Below are 25254 nucleotides of genomic sequence, written 5' to 3'. Positions count from 1 at the left end.
CTACTGCCTTCTACAGGCACAACAATGTGCCTCTCCTGTTTGCTTGCAGAAGCATGCCTTGTTGGCCAGCAGGCGGCGGCAGGAGCCTTGTTGTCACGTACAGGCGCCCTTACCTCCTGCACATGTCGTAGCCGGAAAAGACAGACTGGCGCCCCTGCTGCTGAAAATGGGTTTGACTGAGCCGTGGCACGATCTGGCTTTTACCCGTAATTTCTGGGATCCTCCTACATACTGGCGGAATCCTACAGCGAAGACTAAGCAGACTCGGCAATCTCGAGTCGGGCAGACGAATGAACATGGCAGTGAGGAAGAGCGCACTGATGTTGGTTTCTGTTGGCTTCTCTTTCGTGTTGCCAGTCGAGAACCGTGGGGCGTCTGATGTGGTGAACAGTCTGCCCAGGCGTACCCTTCTCAAGCGGAGCCCTTGTTCAGTCTGACCAACAGCTACAGTCCTTTTCACACGGACACGGCTTCGTTGCGGGACCCGCTGCAGTAAGTGGTGCCCAGTGAGCCGCACTTGCAGACTGTCTCACCACGACACCGTGGTGCGTGTATTCGGACTGGATATCTTTTCTTCGTGAGTGCGGCAGTCCGCATCCGGAGGGACCACCAGTCTATAGTGTCTCTCCTGGTCGCATTTGCCCGTGCCACCCGGACAAACGGAGCCTACAGCGGGCCGCCCGGCCCACTTGCCGATCATGTGGCTACCGGGTGACTGGCCTCCGCTTCTTGCGCTCATCGGAGGCCAAGCCAACCTCCGCGGCTGCATGCGAGCTCACCTGCCTCTGCTGACAAAACCACTCATTCTCGCTTCTGCAGTAGACACACTCTACACCTGTAAAGAAGACGGAAGTTCTCATAGTTGCTCGGTAGAAGAGAGCCAGGGATCGTTAATTTCTCAGGGGTGTCAGAGCTTGGGCGTCGGTCGCCTCAGATGGTGCACCCGCTGGCTTCTCGGACGACAGTTTTTTGCCATGTCCGCCTTGTTAAGTTGTCTGCACCTGTTACCGCTCCAACTACGTCACTGGCCTGCTTTCTTCCCACGATGCAAAGAACTCATTCTTGTTTATGCGCCATATTCCGACTATTGATATTCCAGACAAATGAAAGTATCTGGTCGAGCGTGCTGTGTGGCTCCTCCGCGACTGGTTCCCAGCTTATCTAGCCGCTGCCACCGAGGTGATTTCACCTTTTGGGTCTTTCCAGCGGAGTGCCTTCTTTTTGTCGCGTTTCTGTTAACGAAGCTCGACGGGCAGGCGTTGTGAAATTTTTATCGCCTTCCAGTCCTTTGTGGCGTCGTCCTACTAGATGTCCGTGTGACTTTTCTCGTGGACGGGACCCAGCCTCCTTATTCCGTTTTAGTGGGGCTACACAGGGAATACGGCATTCTGTCCTCTCTGCCTTCCCTTCAATGGTTCCTCTCCCTCTTCCTATCAGTGCCGGGAGTGCTTGTTTTGCCGGGTGCTGAGAGGCAAGGGAGCCAGCACCACAGTCTCAACCTCTGGTCGACGCTCCAGCTTCACACATTTTGTGCAGCTCCGCCCGTCAGGTACCCTCTACTACGACCTCGTGTCTGAAGGATAGGGCTCGATCTTGTCAGTTGCTGCACTTTTTTTCTTGCTTGACAGTCTATCAGTAGATAGGCTGGACCCGGAGTGCCATCGTTGCGGAGATCCGGATTGGTTACATGCAGGGGGAGTCTTTGCCGACTTCTCTGTATGTTTCCGACCACGGAGTTTTTTCTTTTTTTTTGGGGGGGCGGGGCGCACGATGAGCCGACGACATAGGGGACCACGGTCAGCCTGTAGCCGCGTCCTCCCCTCACCGCCTTCAAGCGGCCGAGTTGCGGTGGCCTGTACAGATACTTCGTCTTTCGCCACTACGGACAACCACCGCAGCAGCGTGGCATGTGACGCGGACGCATGCGTCACGGGTCACACTCCTCCGAAGGCAATCGGTGTCGGAGACACTGCTCGACAGATGAGTCTCCAGCCGGAGCATACAGCACACGGAAGTAATGGTAGTGGAGAGGGCGCCAGGTTCGAGGAATCTGGTGTACGTGAGCCACCCTCTTCGAACAATTGTTGTGCGCGGACTCCAGGAGGCCAGATGCTGTCCACACCGGAGGAGAGTGCGGCGGATGTTGTTTCTACCGCGGCCTCCTCCTTTACCTCACTGCCGCCGTTGTCTCCTGCGCAGCAGACGCGGGCGAAGATAGGGCGGGAAAGGCTTGAGTTTGGCTCTTGCGGTACCGATGTTCCCGTCACGGACGTCACAGCGGAGGGCAAAAGGCGGAGGGACACTCTTCGTCACAGGAAACAAGTCACTCCTCGAGAAAACAACTTCTTCCAACAGGATGCCACAGGGGAGGATCGCACGTCTGATTCCCAAGAGACGGTTGTTGGCTGGTTCACCCGGGACAAGCGAAGAGAAGGTTTGTCCAGAACGGAGAAGGGTTCGCTTTTTCTATATCTTCTTGTCGCTCGGGGGATACAGCAAACCGTTCACTTCTTTTACCGACTGGGGGCCCATCCACTCCTTGGCTGGGGCTTGTTGTGTTTTTTGGTCATTCAGGAGCACCAGCTGCAGTCGATGTATCACCGAGGTTGTGTAGAGCTGGACGCTCTGAACGCCACATGTGGACACACCCGCAGACTCGGAGCAGCGACGGAGAGGCATTTTGTACCTCAGTCGCAGGCGTTCTCTCCGAGGAAAGCACTTGCAGCCAGAGAAAGAAACCAGCCTGCACTGTACCACGAGACGGCTCCTGCGACATGGGGCATCCTCGGCGACGCTCGGACTCAGTGTACTTGCATGATGATCCTTGGCATGGCTGGCGGGGTATTCGTGCTTCTAGCAATCTTATGTCACACAGTCGTCGCGCTATGTAGTGTTTGCTTGCGCATGAAGTGCGTGGTTGGACGTCAAGAATCGAACCACAGGCACGAGAGCGATCAGGATGTAAACAGCTCGGTGCATGGCGATAATATCAGAGATCTCCGCAGCAAGTCACCGACGTCGGAGGGATCGAAGCGGGAAGGCCCTTACCCGGCCTTGTGCGGTGACCAGGAGACCAGTGACGACAGCTGGAGATACCGTTTGAATTCATCAGCTGAAGGTTCACATTCTCACGACCAGGCAACACAAACAGACGATCTACCTCAGGTGTTGGGTTCGGGTGTGGAGAGCGGTTCACGCTGCGTCCAGGGCAGTCCCGTCCACGTTATAGGCAAGGCTCTGAGTTCGTATTCCTCGACACCGAAGGATGGCGATAACAATTCAGGCGTCTGTACGCCTCTAGTTGATCGAGAGCAGTTCGGAACGTCGCACGAACCGGAGACATTCTACATCGGTGATGATGACGGTGATTCCCTGGTGGCACTTACGGGTTGTCCAAGTGACGAAGTGGTGTGTTTTTCGAAGGGCGGAAGCGTGAGCAGCCTGGTGTGGTAATCAGACTGAAGCCATGCATGCAGAGTTGTGCGGACGTTGGCTTTTTCTGACGGACGCGGTTAGAGCGCGCGTCCGGCAGCCATCGGCAAAGAAATGTGTGCTGTCGCAACTGAAGCAGAACAGCGTATGCGATTTTGACGCCGGCGGGTCGCGTTGACCCGGGGGTATTGTGAATGCGATTTAGCTTTTGTGTACTCCATATATTTATAACGTGATGGCGTGAACGCATGGGCTTGTTTTTGATTCAAAGCCTATCTGTGTAGAGACCGCCATCGCTGTCGATCCGAGATATGTGATCCAGTGGTCTCTTCTCCGTTGCATGTTATTGCGCTCATTTCGTGAGGGCACCGATGGGCTCGTTTTTGATTCAAAGCCTACCTGTGTAAAGACCGTCATCGCTGTCGATTCGAGATATGTGATTCAGTGGTCTCTTCTCCGTTGCACGTTACTGCGCTCATTTTGTGGTGGTACCGATCTCCGACGCTTTGTCGTTGAAGCAAACGCAGCTTACGTTCGAATCACTCTCCTCAGACTGACCGCTCGGGACCGGTGTAAGGGACGGCTAGGCCCGAGACCGGCAAGATTGATGAAGACTTGAATATTGTTTGGTATACTTCCGACTGTGCAGATGTGCGAGGAGGTTTCCGTCGTCCTCACGCACCGTCTGTGGTGAGAAATACTTGGAGCGTTAAACATTCCTTTACAGTTTCTAGGTAGGGACGGCCATTAGGCTGTGGTGCAGAGGGCAGAGCTATAGTAATCTTAAGTCCCATGAGAGTAATTTTTGCTGGCAGCTGAGTGTCGACAGGGATAACTCCGTATCAGCAAAAATGCCGGATACACCCATACCGATCTCGGCCTTTTGTCGCTTGTGCTTGCAGTGGGCACGTTTTCACGCGATGCTAGCGGTCTGTCTGGTAGTGAGCGGACGAAAAACTATTCTGTCTGCTTGGATTTAAGCCGGGACCACACGTATTTGTTTCGCCGGCGTGTCGATGGTGTAAGCCATTTTTTTCCTCTAGTGCAACGCGGTAGCGGCGAGCAGCTGAAGAATCCGTGGGTCTCCTCTTATTGCTTGTCCCATTCGAGGCCGTAGATACTTACATGGATCTGCACGAGGCCGAGCGGTAGGCAGTCGAGTCGGCCTCAGAAGCTTCAGTAGGCCGAGGCGGAAGAACTAGGTATGTAATCCTGGGCACAGTGTTGCTAGCTGCTACTGGCGGGGGAGCGGGCGCATGTACGAAGCAGAAGCGAAAGATGCCTTCCCGGGTAAAACGGGAGAAAGCCCTGGGGTTCTGGGCCATCGGTGGCCCTCCCACTCAGTTAGAATGTGTTGTCTACTGGATCCACTATCGGCAGAACTCCATGAGGACAACCCACTCAGTTAGAGAGGCTTTTTCCAAAGCACACTAGACTGGATGTGGGTGCCGCCATGTGTAGCAGAAACGTCGGCGGCATTAGCAAAGGCCAGTCAAGAAACATCTGCGTCAAGCCCCCAGTGGAAACAGGTTCGTGGGTAGACCCGAGCACCGTTTTACACATTCTTCATTACAAGCCGGGCGCTTGACAACCTCCAGACGCGCTTCTCCCCTTCCCAGTATGGCGGCCGCCCGTCTCCGCGCAGCTTTTCTCTGGCCTGCGCCAGGGCTCTAGGTGTCCAGCTAGCCGTCTCACGGGTGAACTGACCCAATGGCTCCGATCCCTCTACAAGTGAGAACCGTGGATGCAACTAAATTGTTTTTAGAGAATATGCCTTGATTGACTCGCAACGTAAATTCTGTGGGGGCTCCGACTCCACCTTCTTCACTGCAGGGCTACGCGCTGTGCGCGGGCGGTGTCTTGTCAAGCTTGTCTTCTTAGCTCTTAGCCGGTCTCCCTCTACACTCTCAACGTACCGCAGGGCCGTTGGTTTCGGGGCTCACAAATATTCCTTTCCGGGACTCGTCAAGACGACTCCTCTGTTTCCTCCTTCGTCGGGAGCTGTTCAAGCCGGCTTCCAGCGTGTTGGCATTGAGAGACTCACGCCTCTGCTTCAGCACTCATCCACACAGTCTCGCTCGCTTTCTTTCCGTGTTCTTCGTTTGCCGTACTCCTAGTTTGCCTCTCTGACTTTCTTATCTTTTCTTGCTGTCCGGCTCGGCTTAGTGGTGCACGTGTTCCGGGACGAAGGTACGGGCAGTGCCCGCTACCGCCACGCGTTCTTTACTCAGGACATAAGCCGTGTGTCCTTTCGCCTGTTGATTCATTTGTTCACCTGTTTGTTATCCTCGCCGTCTGCTCTGCTACTCTGTCGCATAGCTCTCTGAAATGTGGATGCCGACCCAGGACCCATGCATACATCCCAGACGTGTCCGGCTTTGACACAAAACGCAAGACACCCAGCGTGGTAACAAGACTGCAAGTCGCATTTGAAGCACCGGAGCCTGACGGAAGCGCGCTGCATTCACCCTAGCGGATACCAATGGGAAAGAATAGAACGCAGTTCCTGACCCTGTAGACTGGACCTGAAGGGAAGACCGGACTAGGAGGATAACGTTCCCTGGCGAACCGAATTCATTTGACGCACCAGGGAGTGTGGCATGGCCGACAGCGGAAAGTGTTGCAATACGATCGCATCTCAGATATGCTCAGCTAGAATTCTAAGAGGTACTGTTCGGAACTTTCCATCTCCTTATAACCTGACCCTCCAATGGCCACGGACCACTGGCCCACGATGTTCAGTCCATTCGTTGAAACCCCAGATACCGTGCTTTATTCTGGCGCCAGTCGAATTGGTATACTGTTAGCAGATGTTTTTGCTCAAATGCTCCCCCACTACGTCCTGTAGCTTCAATAAGGGCCGCCATTCGGAGAACTGAATACCGTTGTGTCCATCACGGAGTTTTCAGATGCGCGCGATAATCCGGGCGAGCAGCTTCCGACATGGAGGAACCGCTGTCGATCTGGCTTTCTGCTTTATTTGCCTGCACGTCTTCCTCGTCCATATAGCTGGATCAGTCGAACTCAGCCGTAAGTCAGGATTCATGCTAATTACAGTTGCAGTTTCTTCGCCTTCTTACTGCCACATACTCGGGCTACGTTCTGGCCGAAGAGTGCTGACGTGAGGTGCCCAAGAATGGATACGTTTCGCATATCGACAAATTTTCTGGGGGCAGCTGAACAAGGTTTCCTGGTAACGCTGGAGGGCCCGCTTCTCCGCGCAGGAGAACGCTTCCGGTGACCATGCTGATACATGCTGTCTGCGTAAACGTCATGGGGACTTTCTTCTCAGCCTTCGCGTCTCAGTCGTGAGTACAGCTCACCAGGAACGCAACTAGTCAGGACAGGCTACTCGTGTAAACACTGTACTCCGTCGTTTCGACTAGACGGCATGGGCGGACTAAGGCAGATGGTTTCCCGGGGCTTCCGCCGTGCTAGTCTTTCTTCTACCACTCGTCAGCTCAGCGGCGCTTCGAAGATCGGCGCGTCAGTTCAACTGACTATTCGTTCATCTTGTGTTGAAACACTGTCCGTGTATAACACAGGTCTACTAGGCGGAGGACCAAGCTATCCCAGTCTTGAAGGTAGGGCTACCGCAAAAAAGACTGCTGCTGTCGAACGTGCAGAATGATGTTTGTCCCTTGTGTCTGTTGCCGTTTGGCGTGAGGTGGTTTTTTGCCTAATCCTTTAGACGCTTTTTCATGGGAATCTGAGTTGCAGCTCTTTGTCTTGGTTCTCGTACAGCAATACAGCACCTTCCTGGTGTATACGCACATGCTCACAAATTCCTAAAGTTTATTTGTTTCTTGTAATGCGACTTTGTGTCCCCTTTCTCCTCTGCTCGGTCACACTGGGAGTATGTCGCCGCATCGTTCTCGTTCAGCTGATGGACGGTCGGGACAACAGCGGCTCATACATCTTGCTTTTATGTGTGCCTTCCTTCAACAGATGCCGTCGCGGCTGTCTTGCGGGATACGGGAGGTCTAGCTTTGACTGTGCAAGGTGACAGAGAAGGACTCGAGAACTTATTGGCCCGGTATGAAGAGACACACGCGGCGCTTGCTGCTCGGCCGACCAGTAAGCATTGTCTGCATTGCCCTGATACGTTCGCTGCTTTTGTACGACAAGAAATCTGATAATCATTCCTCCTAAGCTATACAGGAATCCACGACAACTATCCTTGCTCGTGGTAACGAATGAATTGGAAGTAACGCTGTCGGGAATATGCTACATGTATGGTTGTTTTACCGGACCCACCACAGAACCTCTTGAGGTGCATCAAGTGCTATGTCTCGACTGGCGCTCACACCGACTTCGAAGAATCATCATCGGGTCCCGCCGGCAGGAGTGAGCAGACACCTGTGACACTCGTACGGAGGCAGCTCCGGGCAACGGTTTCTACACACGTGTTCTTCGTCATTCTAAGGCCACCCCTGGTACGTTGTTTCGAGCTTTGTGGTGCTTCGCACAACGGTGTTGTATTCCGACTGTTCTGAGGGAATAACAACAACGGAGCGTCGTGATTCCCGGAGCGCTAGACTCGGTAGGGGTGGTCTTACGTGTTAGCCACCTGTACGGACTTCGAGGCCTCGCACGGAGGCAGACCTGCACAATTTATTGCGAGATTGGGAGCAGCTGAAGCAGCAACATGTATCGTTTTCGAGTGGCTTAGTTATGGCGGTCTTTCTGACGGCTTCAATGTAATTGCAATTGTACGCCGGCCCGATGTCCCCCCTCCATGAACCGGTTTGACAGACGCACATACGGCCAAGTGTGTTCTATGTCAGAGGTTCTCTGTTCGCGGATTGCGGTCTATCCCTTTCCCTGTTGCTTGTGACAGACTACAATGCCCCGGAAAACGTTGCCGAGATCGCGACAAAGCTCGTCTCCGAAGGTAAGTGAAAGAGGACCCGGGCTGTGAGTGGTGACTGGACAATCTGGGTGAAGCCAACAGTGCCACAGGAAGACTGATGACATCTCTGTTTTGTTCCTTTCGTCTGTGTGGTGAAAAGAGAGTTGTATCATTTCAAGCGTTCCGAAGTAAGGACCTCCACATCCGTCAGAACACGCTCCAGCTGTATTGTTTGCGAAAGAGGAGACTAGAGCCGCCAAGGACTGCGTGCCAGCCTCGTGGCAGTGAGGCCCCGTACCATCTCGGAGTCATGTTGGCACACCGGCTAGATGATCTTCCCTTGTCTCTCCGGGCAGCGACTCCCCCGGTCCGACTTTTTTTCTTGAGCCACCAGAGCGTCGAGCGCAGTTCTCGACAGCATCCCGGCCTCAAAGATATTAATGAGCCATTCGCAGTTTCGCCGTCTAAAAGCTGGGTTTGCCTGTGTTCTCAGGCCGATGGCGGATCTCTTACCCTCGAGTGCAGCAGGTGCTGGACGACCTCACGAAAGGCTTTGTGGAACTCCGGACAGGTGAGCGCTTGTCGGGACCCCGCCATGGCAGCAGCCGTTCACGCTCTGGACGGTACGTGCTTCGAGGAGTAAGGGATCGAAGGGTGTTCACTGCTAATACGCGAACCTGGCAGTTTCGAGTCGAATGATCCACCCTGGGATGCTGCATTGAGCTGCGCGCACCCGAATACGACTTTGATATGGCCACGCACGTCGCCTACCCCCAAAAGTACACCATTTCAATTGTGGCCCACGCATCCGAGGTAGCGGTGCGACTGGACAGGTAAAGGAGCACATGGATTCGGGGAACGGCGGGCGCAAGAAAAAACGCTGTAAGAGACATGCCGGGCAATCGGCGCCGTTCTGGCAATGCGTGTGATGTGGGGTAGATCTGCTGTGCACCGGCGAGTCACATCTGTACGCCAAATCAGGACCCGTCCTTGGGGGACTGGTCAAACGTGCAGAAGGGAGTGTGAAAAAAACTGCCGTGCGATGCTCCCATATAGCCTAGACTGCCTGAAATTTATGCGAATCTTAGGAGTTTCAAGGCCGTGGTGGTTTCAGTATGCGGATCAGGATAAAGGAGCGCCACCGCAGTTCGCCTTCGGCGGAAAGACTCACCGCTGGAGCTCTTGCTTGCGGACCAACCTTCCAGGTAATCAGAATTATTTCCGCCATACGTCCGTCACCGCCTTGGTCCTGGCCATAGAAGTCACGAGCTGCTCCGTATGTTGCAAGAGTGTCTCTTGTCTCTGTCTCGCACAGTATCTGCGAGTGTGGGCTTTGTATCCTGCCATGGCTTATGACAGAGCGTAGCGGGAGCCGGCATCTCTTTTCCGACTGTGATTGTGGGTCAACGGTGGACTCTTTCGGCATGTGCTTCGCTAGACACATATTTCACCTTCTTCCACTGCCAGCTTTCTGTTGAGGCACATGATTTGCTGGCACAAAAGGTGGCTTTCTTTGGTTCGATATAGCTGCCGGTGGGTGTATTGAAAGATGTGATGGTGTGAGACTGCCTGAGATGTTTCGCTCGGGTATCATCATTGCCCCCAGTCTGGCTGCTAAGAGCAGCCTGAGTCACACCTGGATTTCCTGCAGGGGGTTTCTTCGGCCTGCCTTTTCTTTCGAGCGATGCGAACATTTCACGTCAAGGGAGTTTGCGTTCGGACAATCCCCCTCCTGCATGGGTGGTAGTCACCAGTATTCACTCAGCTTCCGTCCCACTGCATTTTGGTCGTCAGTCGTCTGCGATCATGTTCCTACCCAGGTTCCAGCAGACCTTTCCACGCTGTCTTAGACGATCTCCAGTTGCAATCTCAGCTGCTGGTGGAGGCCGTTTTGGTGGGGCTGTTCGGCATATGCGGACCGTACTTTCTCCGAAAAAAGACCAACCGGCCCTTCGATTGCGTCTCTGATGAAAACCAAGATATCCTGTTTGCACAGTACTACCTCCCCACTGCTGTGGTACGTGCCGTATACTACGTTAGCTGTTGAGAGAAGCGCTAGTCGACAGATAGAAAACAGCCCGTGGGTGACGGCGACAACAGTAACACGGAAACTGTGCCTGTTTTCGATGTGTCTCGGCCCGGAATTTTTGGGAGCTGATACGTGGCCCGTTCCGTTACTTTGCTCGGAGATCGCAAACGTGCCGGTGAGAAGACAACCACAGCTACCCGCGGACGGCAGAGTATAGTATCTCAGCAGTGCGCCACTGCCGTGTACTCATGAAAAATGCCCATAAGCCAGTCCAGTGTGAATACTGCTGTCTTTTCGCCTCTCGGCTGAAGTACACAAAAGAGGGGCCCAGCCCGAATTCATGTGCTACTGTTTATACCCCATGCACCACCTCTCCGTGAGCTGCCTTTTCTCATCTCAGACGATCAGCGAAGCCAGTTGCATTCCTGCAGCTGCCGTGCTTTCCGTTTTGCCCTAATTCTTGTCCGCAGGCGCGTAACGCCAAGCCGTTCGATGATGATGCATTCGACCTTAACTGCCCTGAGAATTTTTCGCCAAAAGGTAAGGCTCGACTTGCCCATCGTAGTTTACTCCTGCGGCAGTTAGTGGCAGGACTGGGACTACCTTTTCCATGGCTCTTGACTGTAGTGCACTTGGCGCAGAGTGGACTGATGGCCTACACGACTGCGGCTCCCGCCGTGCTTCGTGAAGCGGTTGCAGAACTAGCTGCTTGCAGGCAGCCTAAGCGACAGCATACTGCTGGCCATCCGTATGGCACAGGCTTCCCGCTCAGTAGAGCTGCGACACGTTTGACCGCTGTTCCGATGCGCCAGCCCCGAGTACTCTATCTCTGCTCGCCAAATGATTGGAAGCGGAGAACAATACATAGGGCACAAATGTGAGTCAGAGTTGGCACTCAGGCACCTGCGCCGTGAAGAGACTCTTTCACTGGTGTATGCATATGAAATCACGGAAAACGCGGGTCTTTGCACGACAGGTGTGACGAGGATAAGAAGCAATGTATAGGTCGCATATGAGCACGAGACAGTACGTCTCGGTCTCCCGCCTCTCTCCGCTTACCCGGGCACTAGTGCTGTGGTAGAGGCTCAATAATCACAACGCGACGGCCGTGCACACACAACAGCGGTGGTCCTTATGTCGAACGAACACGGGTGTCCAGGGTACTAGCCAAGCACTTCTCTGATGTGTTGTCCTCATACCCATTCATTATCAACACCTATTCTGTCAGGTACTCCCGGGTCGATGCTTCGGGCATGGAGGGCCATGGCCGCGTTCATGGAAGATCGGTACCCCGAAGGAGAAAGACTGACGTACTCCCCAGTTATTCCAGAGCACTCGCAGTCTTTTGCGAAAGGTCTATTTGAAATTGTCGCTGACTGGTCACAGTACAAAAACGGCACCGTACTCCAGTCCGATGTGGGTGCAGCACTTGCCGTTTCTCAAGAATTTGTCCAAGTACTCCGGGCCTTTCTGAGGGTCACACAAGAAAGGTCGCGGCACGTGCCTTCTGATATGCAGTCGGGACCACAGGGTATTCTCGGTTTATTTGATGAATTCGAGTTCGTCTTCTGCGCCTCGACGGCGGGCGCAAGTGATTGGCGTGGCACGGCCAAGGCTTACCCGACACGGACTCAGCTCGCCAATGGACTCCTCCAAGGCAGGCTGGGAGACCGGTTCCTGGTGTCACACAGTTTCGGTGTCATCGCCCTTGATGTCTGTAAGTGCTAGCGTAATGTGTTGTTCCGTGCCATCCGTACTCATCCAGCAGCAGGAGGAATTACCCGAGGCGGTTTGCTGTAGAACACCGGTCTAGTTCAAGCCGCCATCACTAAGAGTTTCCGGAGGACGCTGTACAGATGGTTGCTGTCGTTACACGGATGTCTCAACAGTGTGGAGGACCTACGGTCTACACAAACAAGCCCTGCCGCTGTGCGGGCTCCTTTGGTCGAACGTAAAGTGCTTTCGCTGGTCGTCACAGGTCAGAGAGGCTTCTTGCACTGCTGGTGGGCACTGGGTGCCGCCATCTATACATCGGGACCCGCCTTCATGCAGTGATTTCTCAAGGACTTCTCTTATATCTCCAGCTTACCTATATATTCAGAAGATGCATTTTGTCGGAGGAGATTCCCCTGGTGTTCGCTTGTCAAATTTTATTGCACACCGTCATTGATCCCATCATGGCGGCTCCGTGCAGGTGAAAAGACTCAATCATTGTTTGGAGCACTTTGTTCGCCGACACGATTTCAAGAAACAATTTAGTCGGCAGCGGGAGTGGCCCTATCAAGCATCTTCCAAACTGAAGTTATGGAAAACCCCAAATGACCGTCTTTGATTGACATTTAGCCAATAATATACAATCATTCAAGAGCTGTCCGTCCATCGTAGGCTCGGTCTGAAGCCCGGTCTGCTACAGGCCACGTGTCTCCTGGTACTTTGCGACCAGGCTTAACAAGTCACTGTGCTGTTGTGAATGTATGAATTCATGATCTATCTTTCCCGCCAGCTATATGTGTGCGAGTTCAAATCTATCCTCCCTGCGGGAAAGACAAATCGTTTTCTCAGGAGAAGGCCAACGTGCAACTGCACCGCCTTTGAGTTCCACGCTTGTACAGAAGCCCTGTAGGTGACGAAGCCCTATCAGGAAATGCTCGCTCATGTTGTATCTGAAGCCTCGGTGTGTGTTCCTTTCTGCAGTGGAGTTTCTTAGCTCACTAAGTGGCTCGCCCACTTCCCCTGAGCCTGCTTGGTCGAAAGTGCAGGCTCTTGTCGCTCATCGCCCTGTTCCCGATGGCAACGCATACAGATCGGGAACTCAGAGGGTGTCCCGGTTTATCAACGTACTCATTCGGAGGTACATCACTCCGCTTCCTCTCGCCCTCAGGGCCACCGTTGTTGCCCTGGTAGGTTTGTGGGCGGCTGAGTGGGAGGAACCAAGAACATCTGCAGGACAGGAACAGACGAACTCGCCGAGCGATTCTGTCTTCAGCTTCGACCAACCAGGAGGAAGGGCTGAGAAACTGTTTTTCCTCATGGCCTTGCTCGGAGGTACGCCCTAGCAACGCAGCAGGGCACTGCTCTGTGATTTTCCGTATATTTTGTGTCTAGACAGCAAGTCCGACTTACATGTTTGTAGCTCAAGGCGATAAGCAGTCATCAAGTGCGTGAGTGTGAGCTCGCTCGCACGTGCTGAGCATTTATGGCCACATTTTTAAAAATGTGTTTGCACGGCTTCGGTTGATTCTCGGAATCAGGCATGTGATCAGCAACGAGACCCACAGTCTGCCCGGGTGCGGACGCGTAACAACAGCGGTAGAGACGCATAGTTCCGTTTCCGCGTGGTCTCTGCTAAGGACTTCGGGGTCTCAGGGTTGCTTCGGCTGTCTTCGTCGATTTCCCTTAGCTGTAAAAGACTACCATCAGGGTTTGTACATCTCCGTTATGTACGTTGATGTGAGAAAGAATCGTACGACGCAAGGGAAATTTGTAGAAGATGATTGACGTCACGAACGGTTCGGGGATGTCCCAGAACCACCGAACGTCACTTGATAGTTTAGTACCTCACAGGGAAGTCGCGCCTGGCATCTCGTTTGCGGCTAGACCGCCGCAGGGACGGCGGGAAGTCTGGACGTTCGAATCCATGTGCGATCGATTCTAATGCGGATCGTACCCTTTAGTTGCACGCTTCCGTCGTCCAAAAGCGTTCCCAGTGCTAACGCCTCTCCAGGCGTGCGACAAGGTCTGCATGTGGCGTTCTCACTCTCTGCGGGGTTTCACTCTGCCAGCACTGAGGTCTCTTGGGCGGGAGAATACACTCGTGGTCCATCATGGTATGGTTAGGCCTTCAGTGACAAGGTGACCGTGCGAAGCCTGGGGAGTGTTCCATGATGGCCCTTCACTCCCCTTTGAATGTGCCACGTGGTTTTGCCTTCTTCGGCGGTCTGGCTCAGCGAGAAGTCCAGCCCAAGCTGCAGCAGAGGCGGTGGTTGCCTGGTTCAATGGCCAGGGTTGGCTTTCGCTTGCGAACCGAAACGGAATTGATGGTGAGTTTCCGATGACTGTTCAATCATCATGCCTATTTCTCGGTTGTGGTCTCGGGACTTAGCAGCAGTGTGCCCTTCTGACCTCTCGTGTGACTCAACTCACACGGGGATCCAAGCCGCGGTGAAAAGTGAAGTCACGGTATTCTTTCTTTCATGACCCCCGTACCTGTTCGGTAGGTGCGAGAGCACACCGGCCCTCCGCGACGAAGAAGTAGGAAGAGAGGCATACGACAGAGGTCCAGTGCTCGCTTGCCTCATCGGCCTACTATGCTCTGAAAGAGGCTGTCAGCACCAAGTCACCCTTGCATGGAGGTTTTGAGCGGGCATAAACATGTAGGAAATCCAAGTGAGGGGACGACCGAGATCTGTGCAGTTTTCATCTCTTTGGATTCCTTCGTTCTCCAGACTGAAAGTTTCACGGAACTGATCTGAGACGCTGAAGAGCAGCAAGACTCGAGTCTTGCAGTGACTGAATTTCTGCTTACCTTTCAGCAAAGCTGCCTCAACTCCACACTCTCCCAGTTGGACGCATTGTCTACATCGGAAGCGAGGGAGAAACGTCGTGGAACGCCGATCCAGAGCAAGTCGGGTTCACCTCGGGGTCCCTGAAAATAAAGCTGAAGCCAGTAACAGAGGTCTTTGAGCTCATAGCGGCGTCCAGTCCGAACGTGCTTGCGCCGCTTGGCGCGGCAGATGCCCTTTTCAAAACTCTGACATTTTTTGGGACCACGCTAATGGTAAGCTCCTAAGAGATATGTAGACGTTCGAGGAGGGTTCTTCAAGGTGTTAAAAGTGTTCTGCGCAGTGGCTTGGCCGGTTGCATCGATCCTGGTTCTCGCGGATGCTCGAGGGAAGTTTGGTTCACGCACTGGTTCTGGGCCCGGCACTAAGCTAGTCAGTTTTCTCCTAAGTGACGGCGCTTGCAAACATATGGTCTGTCCGTTCCGCGGAAGCCAGCTAAATTGCCAAGAAAAGGGAGGTTGAGCGGGAAGCAGACCAGCTCCAAGAAGCGTATGTACCGGCGAAGCCACTCAGTGGACGCTCTGTGGAGATACCTATGTGGAGAACGGGGAGACATAGTAGGCTCAGTCGTTCTCAGGGAGGACCGTGGCCGAACTGTGGAACGATGGTGTGTGCGCCTGCCGACCAGAATAGGGAGTCGTTGGACAAGGAAGATCTCACTTTCGACCTGGCACAGCTACTTGCTGCCAGCGAATTTGGTCTGCGTTGCCACTGCGCCACGGCGAAAAGTAAGTTGATGAGCGATCTACATCAGTAGTTCAGCTGCGGGGGATCTGGAGCGGGAACGCGCGCATGATCTGGATTGCATTTCCGACACCGGCGCGTAAGAGTTTTTGCCGCAGTATCTTGACGTCACTGGAACCGCACTAGAGCATTTTTCCACGAGTCGCACGGGGCAGTGGTAACCATGTGTACGTCATGCAACTCAGAAATTATTCTTGAAAGCGAGGTGGGTGTCCGGCAGGCTGGCTGTTTTCTCCCGAGTTCTTTTTTCCGCGTAACCCCGTCATCCGGACGAGTCGGGGCCCCGCACTTCAAAACTTTCGTCTGCCACTACGCAATTCATACAAACAAGCATATTTGCTCAATACATCCCTTCATTTCAAGAACGCCCGTGCGCTCATCTTTCGTGCTGCAAGTGTGCGGACAGGACTAGAGCTTGTGCGCAGCGGTGGGAATCTACCGGTCCATCCACCGCCTGTTTCGGCTTTCAGGAGCAGTGGCGAAGTTGCTTTCGGAGTCCGAGACCAACCTGTCGGAACGCGACCTGGACGCTTTACTGCAAGAGCTAGTCGTCGAAGTTTCTTATGGAGACAGCAAACGTCCACCGGGCGAAACAGCTGATGGAAAGTTAAGCTCCGTACGTTTGCGGTGTAGTTTCAGCATGGACCAAGTGGAACGTCGTCAACTTCTCGAGTCTATTTTGTCGGGTACGCCAGGACAGAGGCACGGCATTAGCCGTGTCCGACTGTCGTGTTACCAGGTTAATCGTATTGGTTCAGTCGCTTCTTACGTCTCTGGATCGCGTGGTCGTCCAGTGTCGACATCTGCAGATGAAGCTGTTCTTGTGTTAGGATACAGGTGCTGAACGTCACCCTGTGTCTGCAAGCCAGTACACCCCAAGAAATCTCTTCCTGAATAGGTGGAATGACAGCGCTAGTACCACAAGGACTGTCTGTTAGTTTCCAGTCCGGGGTACACCTATGCACTTGCACAAGACGTGCAGAACGGTTACTGCACAAGATGGCATTCGCCTGAGTACCTAGTTTCACACATTGCGGTTTTTTCTAATGTCCCGGCAACTGGAGCGCGTAGTGACGAGCGCGTACGATCAGTCGGTGCTGATGTACTGGCCCTCGAAGTTTGCTACTGTCAGCAGTCGTAGCCGAGAGTTGGGGCTCGTCTGCATACTGCCGCAGCACTGATGTTTACCCCTCTGTTTGGAGAGCCAGCAGCAGGAACCGACTACGGGGAAAACTCCTCTCAGCAACGGCTCAACGAAGCTCTGGATTGCGATCTGATCGTCTCGTCTGTTGTTCAGAACGGAATTCTACCGGATGGCCGGGGTTTAGGAAGTTGTTCTCGCGGCTCGGTCGAAGGGTCCGCTCGTGGTACCGGCGTCGACGCGGCATACCCGCCAACGGTAGGTCATTGTCGGGCGTACAGACGATTACAGCTCCAGATTGACACCGTGCACCGGGGCGACCAGAAACCCGCTATGTGTGTACATGCTTCTTCCTGTGCATGCGTCGCCCAACGACATGCTGGTGGTTTGCGCGCGCAAATAAATGTGTGTGTCCTGTACCACGAAGGCTTGCGATGACGAGGGCGTTGACACCTATCAAGCGAGTAGTTTTGTGTGCTGAAGCACAGATCTGCAAACTGGGCTGCTCTTCTGTGGTGCAACAAGTTGCAGCTGACAGTACTCTCTCAGGACCTCGGTTCCCCGGTGGTCAGCACATAGTCAGTCGGCACACACCGGACCAAGTACTGCATTGCGGCTGAGGTCTTGCTCCCTCCTCGGTGTCTGTCACTGCGATCAAGCACAATCGACAATGTAGCAGCTGTCTGGTCGAAAGGACACCTGCGCCGTCGAAGGCTGAAAAGATCACTAGAGCTGGAAATGGCCGTAGGACTTCTCTTTTCTTCGATTTCTCGTATCGTTGTATTCAGTCCGACCAAGAAGAGAGAGTCGGACGGGGGGCATCGTTTCGAGGATCAAGCGCTTCGTAGGTGAACGACGGTTCGGAGCGATCTTTGGCAATCCACTGCGAAACGGTACAGCACGATTCGGCAGTAGCAGCCCGGGACCCGTGTCCCTTATGTAGAAGCAAGGTATCGTGCTATTCGTCTGCAAAGAGATTTTGTTTCTCTTTAAAACTGGGTTCACGGGTACGAACTCGAGCCCTGGGCTACGGTACGAACAGCGCATCCCAGACTGATTGTCGGTACTAGAGTACAGTGTCCTACGTCAGCCGTCTCTTCGTTACTCCGCTTGTTTGTGTGGAAGATCCGGAGAACACTTGAAATCACTTCGACGTCCAGTAAGGGAGCCACGGGATTCTTGAAGCCCGTGACGATTCGTGACACAAGAACTGACAGTGTTAGCCCCGTGGTCGTTGGACAGGCCGCACTGAAGCCGGTGAGATGCCGGCCACGTCACAATCGCTCCCGAAGTGTTTAAAGCAACTGACAGTCAGTCGAGTCACAATTGCAGAGGTTCATGTTCCTCCCGGTGAGTGCAGCGGAGGCTGTGGCGGCAGACTGTCGTGAGGCGACGCAGACAGGTCCCTGGAAAACTCTAAGTGAGAGTCACTCTTTTCATCGGTTTGTCCTGTCTTGTTCGTTGCCACCCAGGCAGTGCAGCGACCAACCAGAGAAGTTCTGTCATTCCAGGTTAGTCTGCAGTTCTTGGATTGAACAGTTACCACGTTTCTGTGAGTGACGGCTGCAGCGGGAGTGCGTTGCTTGCCAACTCTACAGCCTAGATATCACCCTTCGTTTCACAAAGAACTGCCTGTATTCACTCACATCCATGGGATATCGCGTGAGGTGGATGAGCTGGCGGTGAAGCGCATCATAGTAGTTCTGGTGACACCATTCCTCAATGAGGCCTTTTGCAGGAGCACTTGCGACACCTCTGCCTCTGGAGTAATGTCTACGTAGATTTTTGTCTGATTTGGGTTGGCAAATCTAATGTCATGTTTCTGCAAGGCGAATCTATGGCGACACGGCATCTCCCAAGTCGCGCTCTGTTGTGACAAAGAAGCGACGCCCTTTTCAATGACGTTCTGTTTTCAGCGGAGATCAGGCGAGCACAGAAGCCTGGGGAATGGCAGGTTGACGGCCTTAGCGCGTTGCAGATCCCACCAAGTTATGCGGAGTACGTCTTTTCCCTTCTGCATGAGCTACCACGTATGCAGCGCCCGTACGACTTGCACAGGTTTTACAGAATTGGGGGCCGTGACTTACTACTAGCCACAGATGTTGATGACACCGCAATTTCGTCAGGAGGGTGGCGCTTAAAGGGGCCTGGAGGCTATCTTGGAGGAGCCGATACAGCGTACCCAAGAGGTCGGAGCTATCCAGGGGTAGGCTCTCTTTACTTCCTCCTTACTCTCGGAAGAGATCGGCGACGAGCCGGAGGACCTGGGCTGGGTTTCGGCGACTCTCCGCGCGTGCTTCCCATCATCCTTCTTACTGCACGAGTGGATTCAAAAATCCTACGACCCTTCTTCCGCCCACGGTACCTCTACGCTCACCTCGCGTCTATCGTCGACTATGGCATGGCGCTTATCACAAAAAGTCCCAACATCGCGGACAACCAAGTGGTCCTAGAAAATCCGCAGCCCTTGTCAAGCGCTGTTAGAGGTACGTTCCGCTCTGCTTCTCCATTTCAGATTCCACGGGCTATACTTCAGTCTACAGACGCAGGCCCAGGCTGGGCTTCTTTTCAGCGTAGGTCTAGGCGCCAAAGCCGCCTCGACCTGGAGAAAATGGCCAAACAACAGAACGCGAGCGATTGGATATACGAAGTTTTCCTGATGGCAGCGCAGTCAGGCCTCAGTATCCGTTACTGTGTCTTTGTTTCACTACGGTTCCGAGCAGTGTACTCAAGGATAAGCTGAAACAGAAGGGCGCGCTCTTCTGCATACCACCTGTGTCCGCACTCACATGGGCAATCAATATCTGAAACTCACAGCGATCTAGGAAGGCCTTGAATGGACAGAAACCCTGCTGCCCTCAAGCGAACTGGACGCGTGGTGACTCTCCTCGCCGTTCTCGCAGCCTTTGTTGACAGGGACCGCGTGTGTCACTCTTCTGTGAATGGCGGCCTGGATCTGCAACTGCAGACCACCGAAAAACGTCGTTAGCGACTGAGGTCCAGCACGATGGCTCCCGGAGACCGAGCCACTGTGCAGCATTGTTTGGTCTGCTTACTGAAGACAGCTCGAAAGTGTAGAGTTCCGAACTCCAGAAAGAAAGGCGATGCACTGTGATTTCCCACGTGGAATGTCCATGATTTGTTCCAGGCAAGGTTCAAAGAGGTCTGAACAAGGTTCGTGGCATCGAGAACTTAGTGAAACAAGCAAAAGACGGTAATCCCGGCCCAGGTCTGCTCCGTTCTCCCACGAGCAAATTCATGTTCTCCGGCGATACTTTCGAGAAGTACGGAAGTAACGGCGAATAGGTTCTTGATCTTCTTGCACTTTACACGATAAGTAACTGGTTGTGCACAGTTGGGCGTCATTGCAGAGCTTCCCCGTTCGATGGTTGGACCTTGCGCACTCATAAAATCAAATTCGTGGGCTTCAGCGGCTGGATGAAGCTCACCGGCGTCCTTGGCAAAGGGAATGCTGAGTGCAGCGCCGCCGTTGTAATTCAAGAAAGTTTAAAAAAGTGACAGGCTGGTGGCACGATATAACGGTTGCCATGACATTCAGCGCGCACGCAAGACATCACGACAGAGAGGTCTTCGTCTCTGTCTCGACTGCGTATCGGCTGTGGGACGTGATCCGTGTTATTGACTGGGCGACACATAGTTTTGAACGTGGTGGTAACAGAGGCGTCCCTGGTTTATTCGCTCTACCTATCTCTGCAATTGTTTTTTAAGCAAGTGGATTTGAACGTTGTAGAATGTCGGGGATTGTAAGTCAGTCAGTTTCCTCTCTGTGGGCGTGGCATGCAGAGTGCAGCCTTCAAATCACAGGGACATACTGTAGCGGTTGAGGGAGAAAGTTGTATACAGAGCCTCGGACAAAGTGCCCTTCGGAGACCGCTAGCTTACATGGATAAATATCTTGGCTGTTCTGCAGTTTTACTATCACATTAAGCAACGACAAAACAGTGGTGTGCCTCGGATTTTGCCAGCGTCTCCACATTAGCGGCGGCCCCCCGGGCAATTCCCTATTACAGTTGGCTGATCTTTGATCGAAGCACATAGTACGCTTAGTGTACACAGCCTAGCGGGTGCAGATGATGTACTCCTCAGCCGTTCTTCGGTTTGAAGCCAAACTTTCTCATGAAGGAATCTGTTTTTCTTCTGATCAGCACGTGGTATTTGGTTGACTTATGGGGGGGAGAACACGTTAGTAAAGGAAAGCGGGTCCAACATGAAAACACCATGGGGTGTGTGACGTTTCGCAGGGACCTGGAAGTCTGTATTTTCCTGAGTATTAGTGAGCCTGCTCACTTCGTCGCTTGTATGATGCACATCGCGTTCGATTCATCTACACGACCAGGCGCGGACCCAGGCGCAGTGCCGAGTACATTCGGAGCCGGCCCTTTCTCCCGGTTCGAACAGTTGCCTGAGGAGGTTTTACTTTTCAACCTTTCTCGGTGAGATAGTTCCGGGGTCGTGAGGTGTACAGCATCTGGTCCGATGCCCATTGGAGAGGGAGGGGGGGGGGGACGGAGTTGGCGTGCTTCAAGACCGTCATTACTTAGTGCAGTGCCAGCTGAGACGAGAAACAGCTGACATACAAACAGTTGTTCCTGGTGTACGTTAGCACAGCTTCCTGTTGTTTGGTTTCTCTACAAGGCTCACTCATTCTAGGCCGGCTTGGAGGTCGCTGCCTTCGGTTCGAGTTTCCTGTTCAGCTCGTATCCCGAAGTCAGTCATCGGGAAGTGACAGCAGAGTAGCGGTAGTGGCAGCATCCTTCGCTGCCCGGGATGAAGGGTTAGCAAGTCGCATGGCTAGCCGACTTCCCATTGACGGATTGCAACCGGTAGTCACTCTGCTCACAGGGATGGCTGCATCCTTTTCTGCTCCTCATCGGTTACTAGAAAGTTGCTCAGTGCAGAACAACTAAACGGAAGGCACACCCCTAGTGTAAAGGTTCTGTTACCGTTCGGCTGCCGGCTGAAAGCACTCGCGTCGTGGTATCCGTGGACGTGGTGTGCCAACAAGATCCCTACAAATCAGTGAAAAGCCTCGCCTCTTGTTGTGCGCGGTCGCTATTTCCCTATCTCTTCTTCAGATATCCCTCGGACTACGAGAATGCTCCGAAAGTTTTCACAGAAGCGCGTGGGGAATTCTCAGGCGCTGTTGGAGCAGCCGTGCGTTACGTTATCGAGATTCCCGGAGGTGACAAATCTGGACTTCGCGGAAGGGATCAGGGAGATTGCGACACAGTACCAAAGACCTTCTTATGGAATCTCGCAGAGCAAGTATCTGCACGAGTCAAAAGAATCCTCAATGTGTTTAGATTCACTTGGAAGCGGGATGGACTGGAAACCTTGGTGGATGTCGAGTCGTGTGTCCCGCTAATTTTCTTGAGTTGCTCACATGTCGAAGTGAACACTGCCATCAAGCGTCCAAGGGTTAGATTCCTGGCAGCACAGGAACCTGGACGTGATGGTCGCACGCAGGTGGATGCCAGTGGCTACGTTGTACCAGAGAGACTAGGTCTGCCTATCATGAGCTACAGGACAATCGTTGGCGCAGCGACCCACGCCCGCTTTCTGAACCTCATCGACAGCCAAGACTTGGCAGCCTTGAATGTTGCGGTAGGCCAGGGGGGGGGTGACGAAAAAAAATAGGGTTGGTGAACTATGCATAAGTCATCCTTCTAGTCCCATGTCGTGATGCTCTTTGAGCCCTAGCGAAAGGAACCAAGGGAGCAAGCAGCAACGAGCCAGTCAGGCGACGCAGCAAAAGGTGTTGGCATACCCGTAGCGCCAGCGTGTTGCTGTCTGGTCGTCCTCGACCGCTGAACTAGAAAGCAAAAACAGATGGCATCCTCACTGCGAGAGCAGTATCAGCGGTTGAATGCGAGGGACTCCCGATGTCTGCCTAAAGATGGCCAGCTCCAGGCGCAGCTATAGACGTTCACCAGCCCGGCGGACAGATGGCGATTGCGCGTGTTGGCGTTGCCTTGCTTCTTACTTCTTTCCTGCGCACTTCTCTTGCTCTTGGGGTGCCCATTGCTTTCTAATCGGCGGGCACTCAGCCCTCGAAATCGAAAGCGCGTGACCGCTCTTTGGTCGTTGTCTCTTACGTTTCCAAAAAGTAATTCTGTGGCCCTCTGTGCCATTGACTGCGAAGACCAGCTGCGTCCACATGTTCCTCTCTCTCCTGTCCGCGCAGGTTTTACGCCAGCAGCGAAGCTTGGGTCCACCCGCAGTTCTCTCTCGGAACACCCAGTGGCGGGATTTGATGGCAGATTTGTACATGCAGCACATGCTTTTTGGAGGCTCCCCGCCGGCGGTACTCTTGGATATGTACTCGTTAACTGTGGGTTCCTCGCTTTCCCCCGCGGTGGGCCGGCGCCTGAAACATGTGACCTGCCGTGTTCGAGCCAACCAGAGTTTCTCCTCGTTCAGTGAGCTGCTCAAGTCGCTATTTCCGAACTCAGAGTACGAAGGCGCTGTCGCCTCGGCTTCGGAAACTTGGAACCGGGTAACTCATTTGTTCTGTGTACACGAGGAACAATTCTTGCATCTTTGCTCAGCGGGGCAAGCCGAGCTTGAGTATCTGGCCCACGCAGTTGCCGAACTCAACATATTCGAGTCCGAGAGCGACCACCCCGACCACCATGATGTATGCTACCATACCTCAGGGAAAGGAGCGGCGGGGAAGGGTGCGAACATGCCTGTATTCCTCAGCTTCCTCTTCCGCCTTTGTCTAGTTAACCTTCGGCCATGTCTTAGCGCCGTCAACCTGCTCCAAGACGTGCGCAAGCTTGCACTGTGGCGCCGGGCCGAGACTTCGCAGCATCTGAATGGCGAGGGGATTTTTCTGGCAGCATTCGACAACGTCGCTTATCCAACCTCCGACCCTGACTGTAGGTTCGGCTACACGGGCAGAAACGAAGACAAGCTCTGTAGCAGGTTATTGTAAACAACCCGGTGAGATAGTCTGACAGGTGTTCGTGGCATCTTCCACATCTCAGCACCCGGCCTTGAGGCACGCACTGCAGCAGCAAGTCGTACCTCGGACTAGCCTACTTTTGTAAAGTATCTAGGTCTCATCTGGTAACTGTCGGAAAAATCCGGCCTGTTGCTTCGCGGAATGGTGCCCGATCTGTCGCTCGGAGGCAGGCCGGGAAACACCTTGAGCCATGAGCTGTGCACCTCCCGTGTCTCTCTCTTGTGTACAGACAAGTTCGCTGCGCGTCACTATCTTCCGCGCGTAATTCGTCCCTTAATCCAACGGCCTGCAGGAAAGCAGTCGACCTGGCCGCAAACCTATAAACACCAGCGGTGGGTCCGGACAGCGACTGCGTGGAGTCGGCTCGACGCCTGTCTGTTGACGCCTCTGCAGCATTTTGCCCAGGCGACAATCGAAAAGATGCGCTCATCCAAAGGACTACTCGGTCAGGCCAGCTTCCGGCTACTCGCGACAGACCCTGCCCTTGCCTACCTTGGCACATCCGTCACAAATATAGAGAAGCTTCTATACGTTGTATACGCTGGCGATGTGCGAGCTTCGCTTTGGTCTGAGGCAGCGGGGTTGGAGATGAGTGGGAGGCACGGTGCCAGTGAAGCTGCTGTGGGAGCAGCAGTAGATTTTGCTACCGGGAGGTACATCACCCAGATTGCTCGTATTGTTTCTCAGAGGCAGCGCCGGGAAGAAGCCCGGTCAAAGGCAATCCAGGAAAGGTTTCGCGCAGCGGAGGCAGACGCAGTACTCGCAATGTCTCCAGTACGCATGTCTGGGCGCAGTCTAGACCAAGGCGGCCTACCCAACAAGCGCCGACATGCCGATCCTTGACTGTCTCTTTTCAAACTCCAGCGTTTGGTTCGGCTACGCGCGTCTTTTCAGTTACCTTCCTAGCCTCTACGAGTCGGCGGCCGTTGGGTCAGAAACGAGGCGTGGGCTCTGTCGTACAACTTTCTTGCTCGGGTGCGGGCTTGAAGCCCTCAAAATCCTCAGCTTGAGTCTGAAAAAAGAAGGCTTGCACCGGGGCGCCAGGCCGGCCCGCCTGTCGGAACCGCCCCCCTGTGTTCTGCCGAGTCGCAACCAGTGTGAAGCGAATGCAGCATAGCCAAGGGGCAAAAGCACGTCTCCGAGGGTCGGCTCCTACGAGTGCAGTGCAAGTCTATGTAGAATTCTCATAGCTACATTCTGCTAACCAGCCAAGAAAACAAACTGGGGATCACGAGACTCCGCCGGTACTTTGAGCTCTGCTGATGGTGATGGCGATTCCGTACCTTCAACATGACACAAATTTCTCTCTTAAGCATCGCTTACGCCAGTGCCGCAGCCATTCCCGTCAACTCCGAGCTCGCACACCAGCTGGGACAGCATTCCGTGAAGACGCAAATACCCCAAAATATGCAGAACGCGCTGCCGAGGTTTTGTGTAAGCTTTCTAAAACTCGCCAGTCGCTGAGCACGTGCAACTTGCGTTCCAGCTAAAAAAAGTGTGGTTCCG

The 25254-nt window shown here is 53.8% G+C and overlaps 3 protein-coding genes across 3 annotated transcripts; 2 read left to right on the top strand and 1 right to left on the bottom strand.

Moving 5' to 3' along the window:
- Positions 1-54: 54 nt before the first annotated feature.
- On the bottom strand, positions 55-499 carry CSUI_006413 (uncharacterized protein). The gene has a single exon (XM_068066573.1). The coding sequence runs from the start codon at positions 296-298 to the stop codon at positions 110-112; it is 189 nt and encodes a 62-aa protein (XP_067921456.1). The 5' UTR covers positions 299-499; the 3' UTR covers positions 55-109.
- Positions 500-799: 300 nt separating this feature from the next.
- Positions 800-3984, top strand: CSUI_006412 (uncharacterized protein). Its single transcript, XM_068066572.1, has one exon. It carries the CDS (start codon positions 1771-1773, stop codon positions 3451-3453), a length of 1683 nt encoding a protein of 560 aa, XP_067921455.1. The 5' UTR covers positions 800-1770; the 3' UTR covers positions 3454-3984.
- A 1178-nt stretch (positions 3985-5162) lies between these two features.
- Positions 5163-24787, top strand: CSUI_006411 (uncharacterized protein). Its single transcript, XM_068066571.1, has 23 exons — positions 5163-6099; positions 6342-6462; positions 6978-7016; positions 7381-7509; positions 8273-8326; positions 8778-8855; positions 9373-9489; positions 10105-10301; positions 10784-10853; positions 11542-12030; positions 13008-13358; positions 14261-14353; positions 14846-15090; positions 15504-15603; positions 16090-16305; positions 17549-17608; positions 18233-18271; positions 18677-19246; positions 19909-20044; positions 21023-21214; positions 21857-22385; positions 22966-23662; positions 23978-24787. The coding sequence occupies exons 2-23, from the start codon at positions 6342-6344 to the stop codon at positions 24589-24591; spliced, it is 5136 nt and encodes a 1711-aa protein (XP_067921454.1). The 5' UTR covers positions 5163-6099; the 3' UTR covers positions 24592-24787.
- Positions 24788-25254: the final 467 nt, after the last annotated feature.

Source organism: Cystoisospora suis (genome assembly GCF_002600585.1).
Source record: "Cystoisospora suis strain Wien I chromosome Unknown contig_3248, whole genome shotgun sequence".
Classification (NCBI taxonomy): domain Eukaryota; phylum Apicomplexa; class Conoidasida; order Eucoccidiorida; family Sarcocystidae; genus Cystoisospora; species Cystoisospora suis.
The sequence above is the reverse complement of the archived record's forward strand: the minus strand, read 5'-3'. Positions and strand labels throughout refer to the sequence as shown.

Excerpts from the sequence above, each read along its gene's own strand:
- CSUI_006413 (XM_068066573.1), bottom strand. The coding sequence starts at position 298 with ATGTTCATTCGTCTGCCCGACTCGAGATTGCCGAGTCTGCTTAGTCTT.
- CSUI_006412 (XM_068066572.1), top strand. The coding sequence starts at position 1,771 with ATGAGCCGACGACATAGGGGACCACGGTCAGCCTGTAGCCGCGTCCTC.
- CSUI_006411 (XM_068066571.1), top strand. The coding sequence starts at position 6,342 with ATGCGCGCGATAATCCGGGCGAGCAGCTTCCGACATGGAGGAACCGCT. Across the intron at positions 12,031-13,007 it reads TGTCATCGCCCTTGATGTCT|TGGAGTTTCTTAGCTCACTA; the intron begins GTAAGTGCTAGC and ends TCCTTTCTGCAG. Across the intron at positions 18,272-18,676 it reads GAGAAGTTCTGTCATTCCAG|CGGAGATCAGGCGAGCACAG; the intron begins GTTAGTCTGCAG and ends TTCTGTTTTCAG.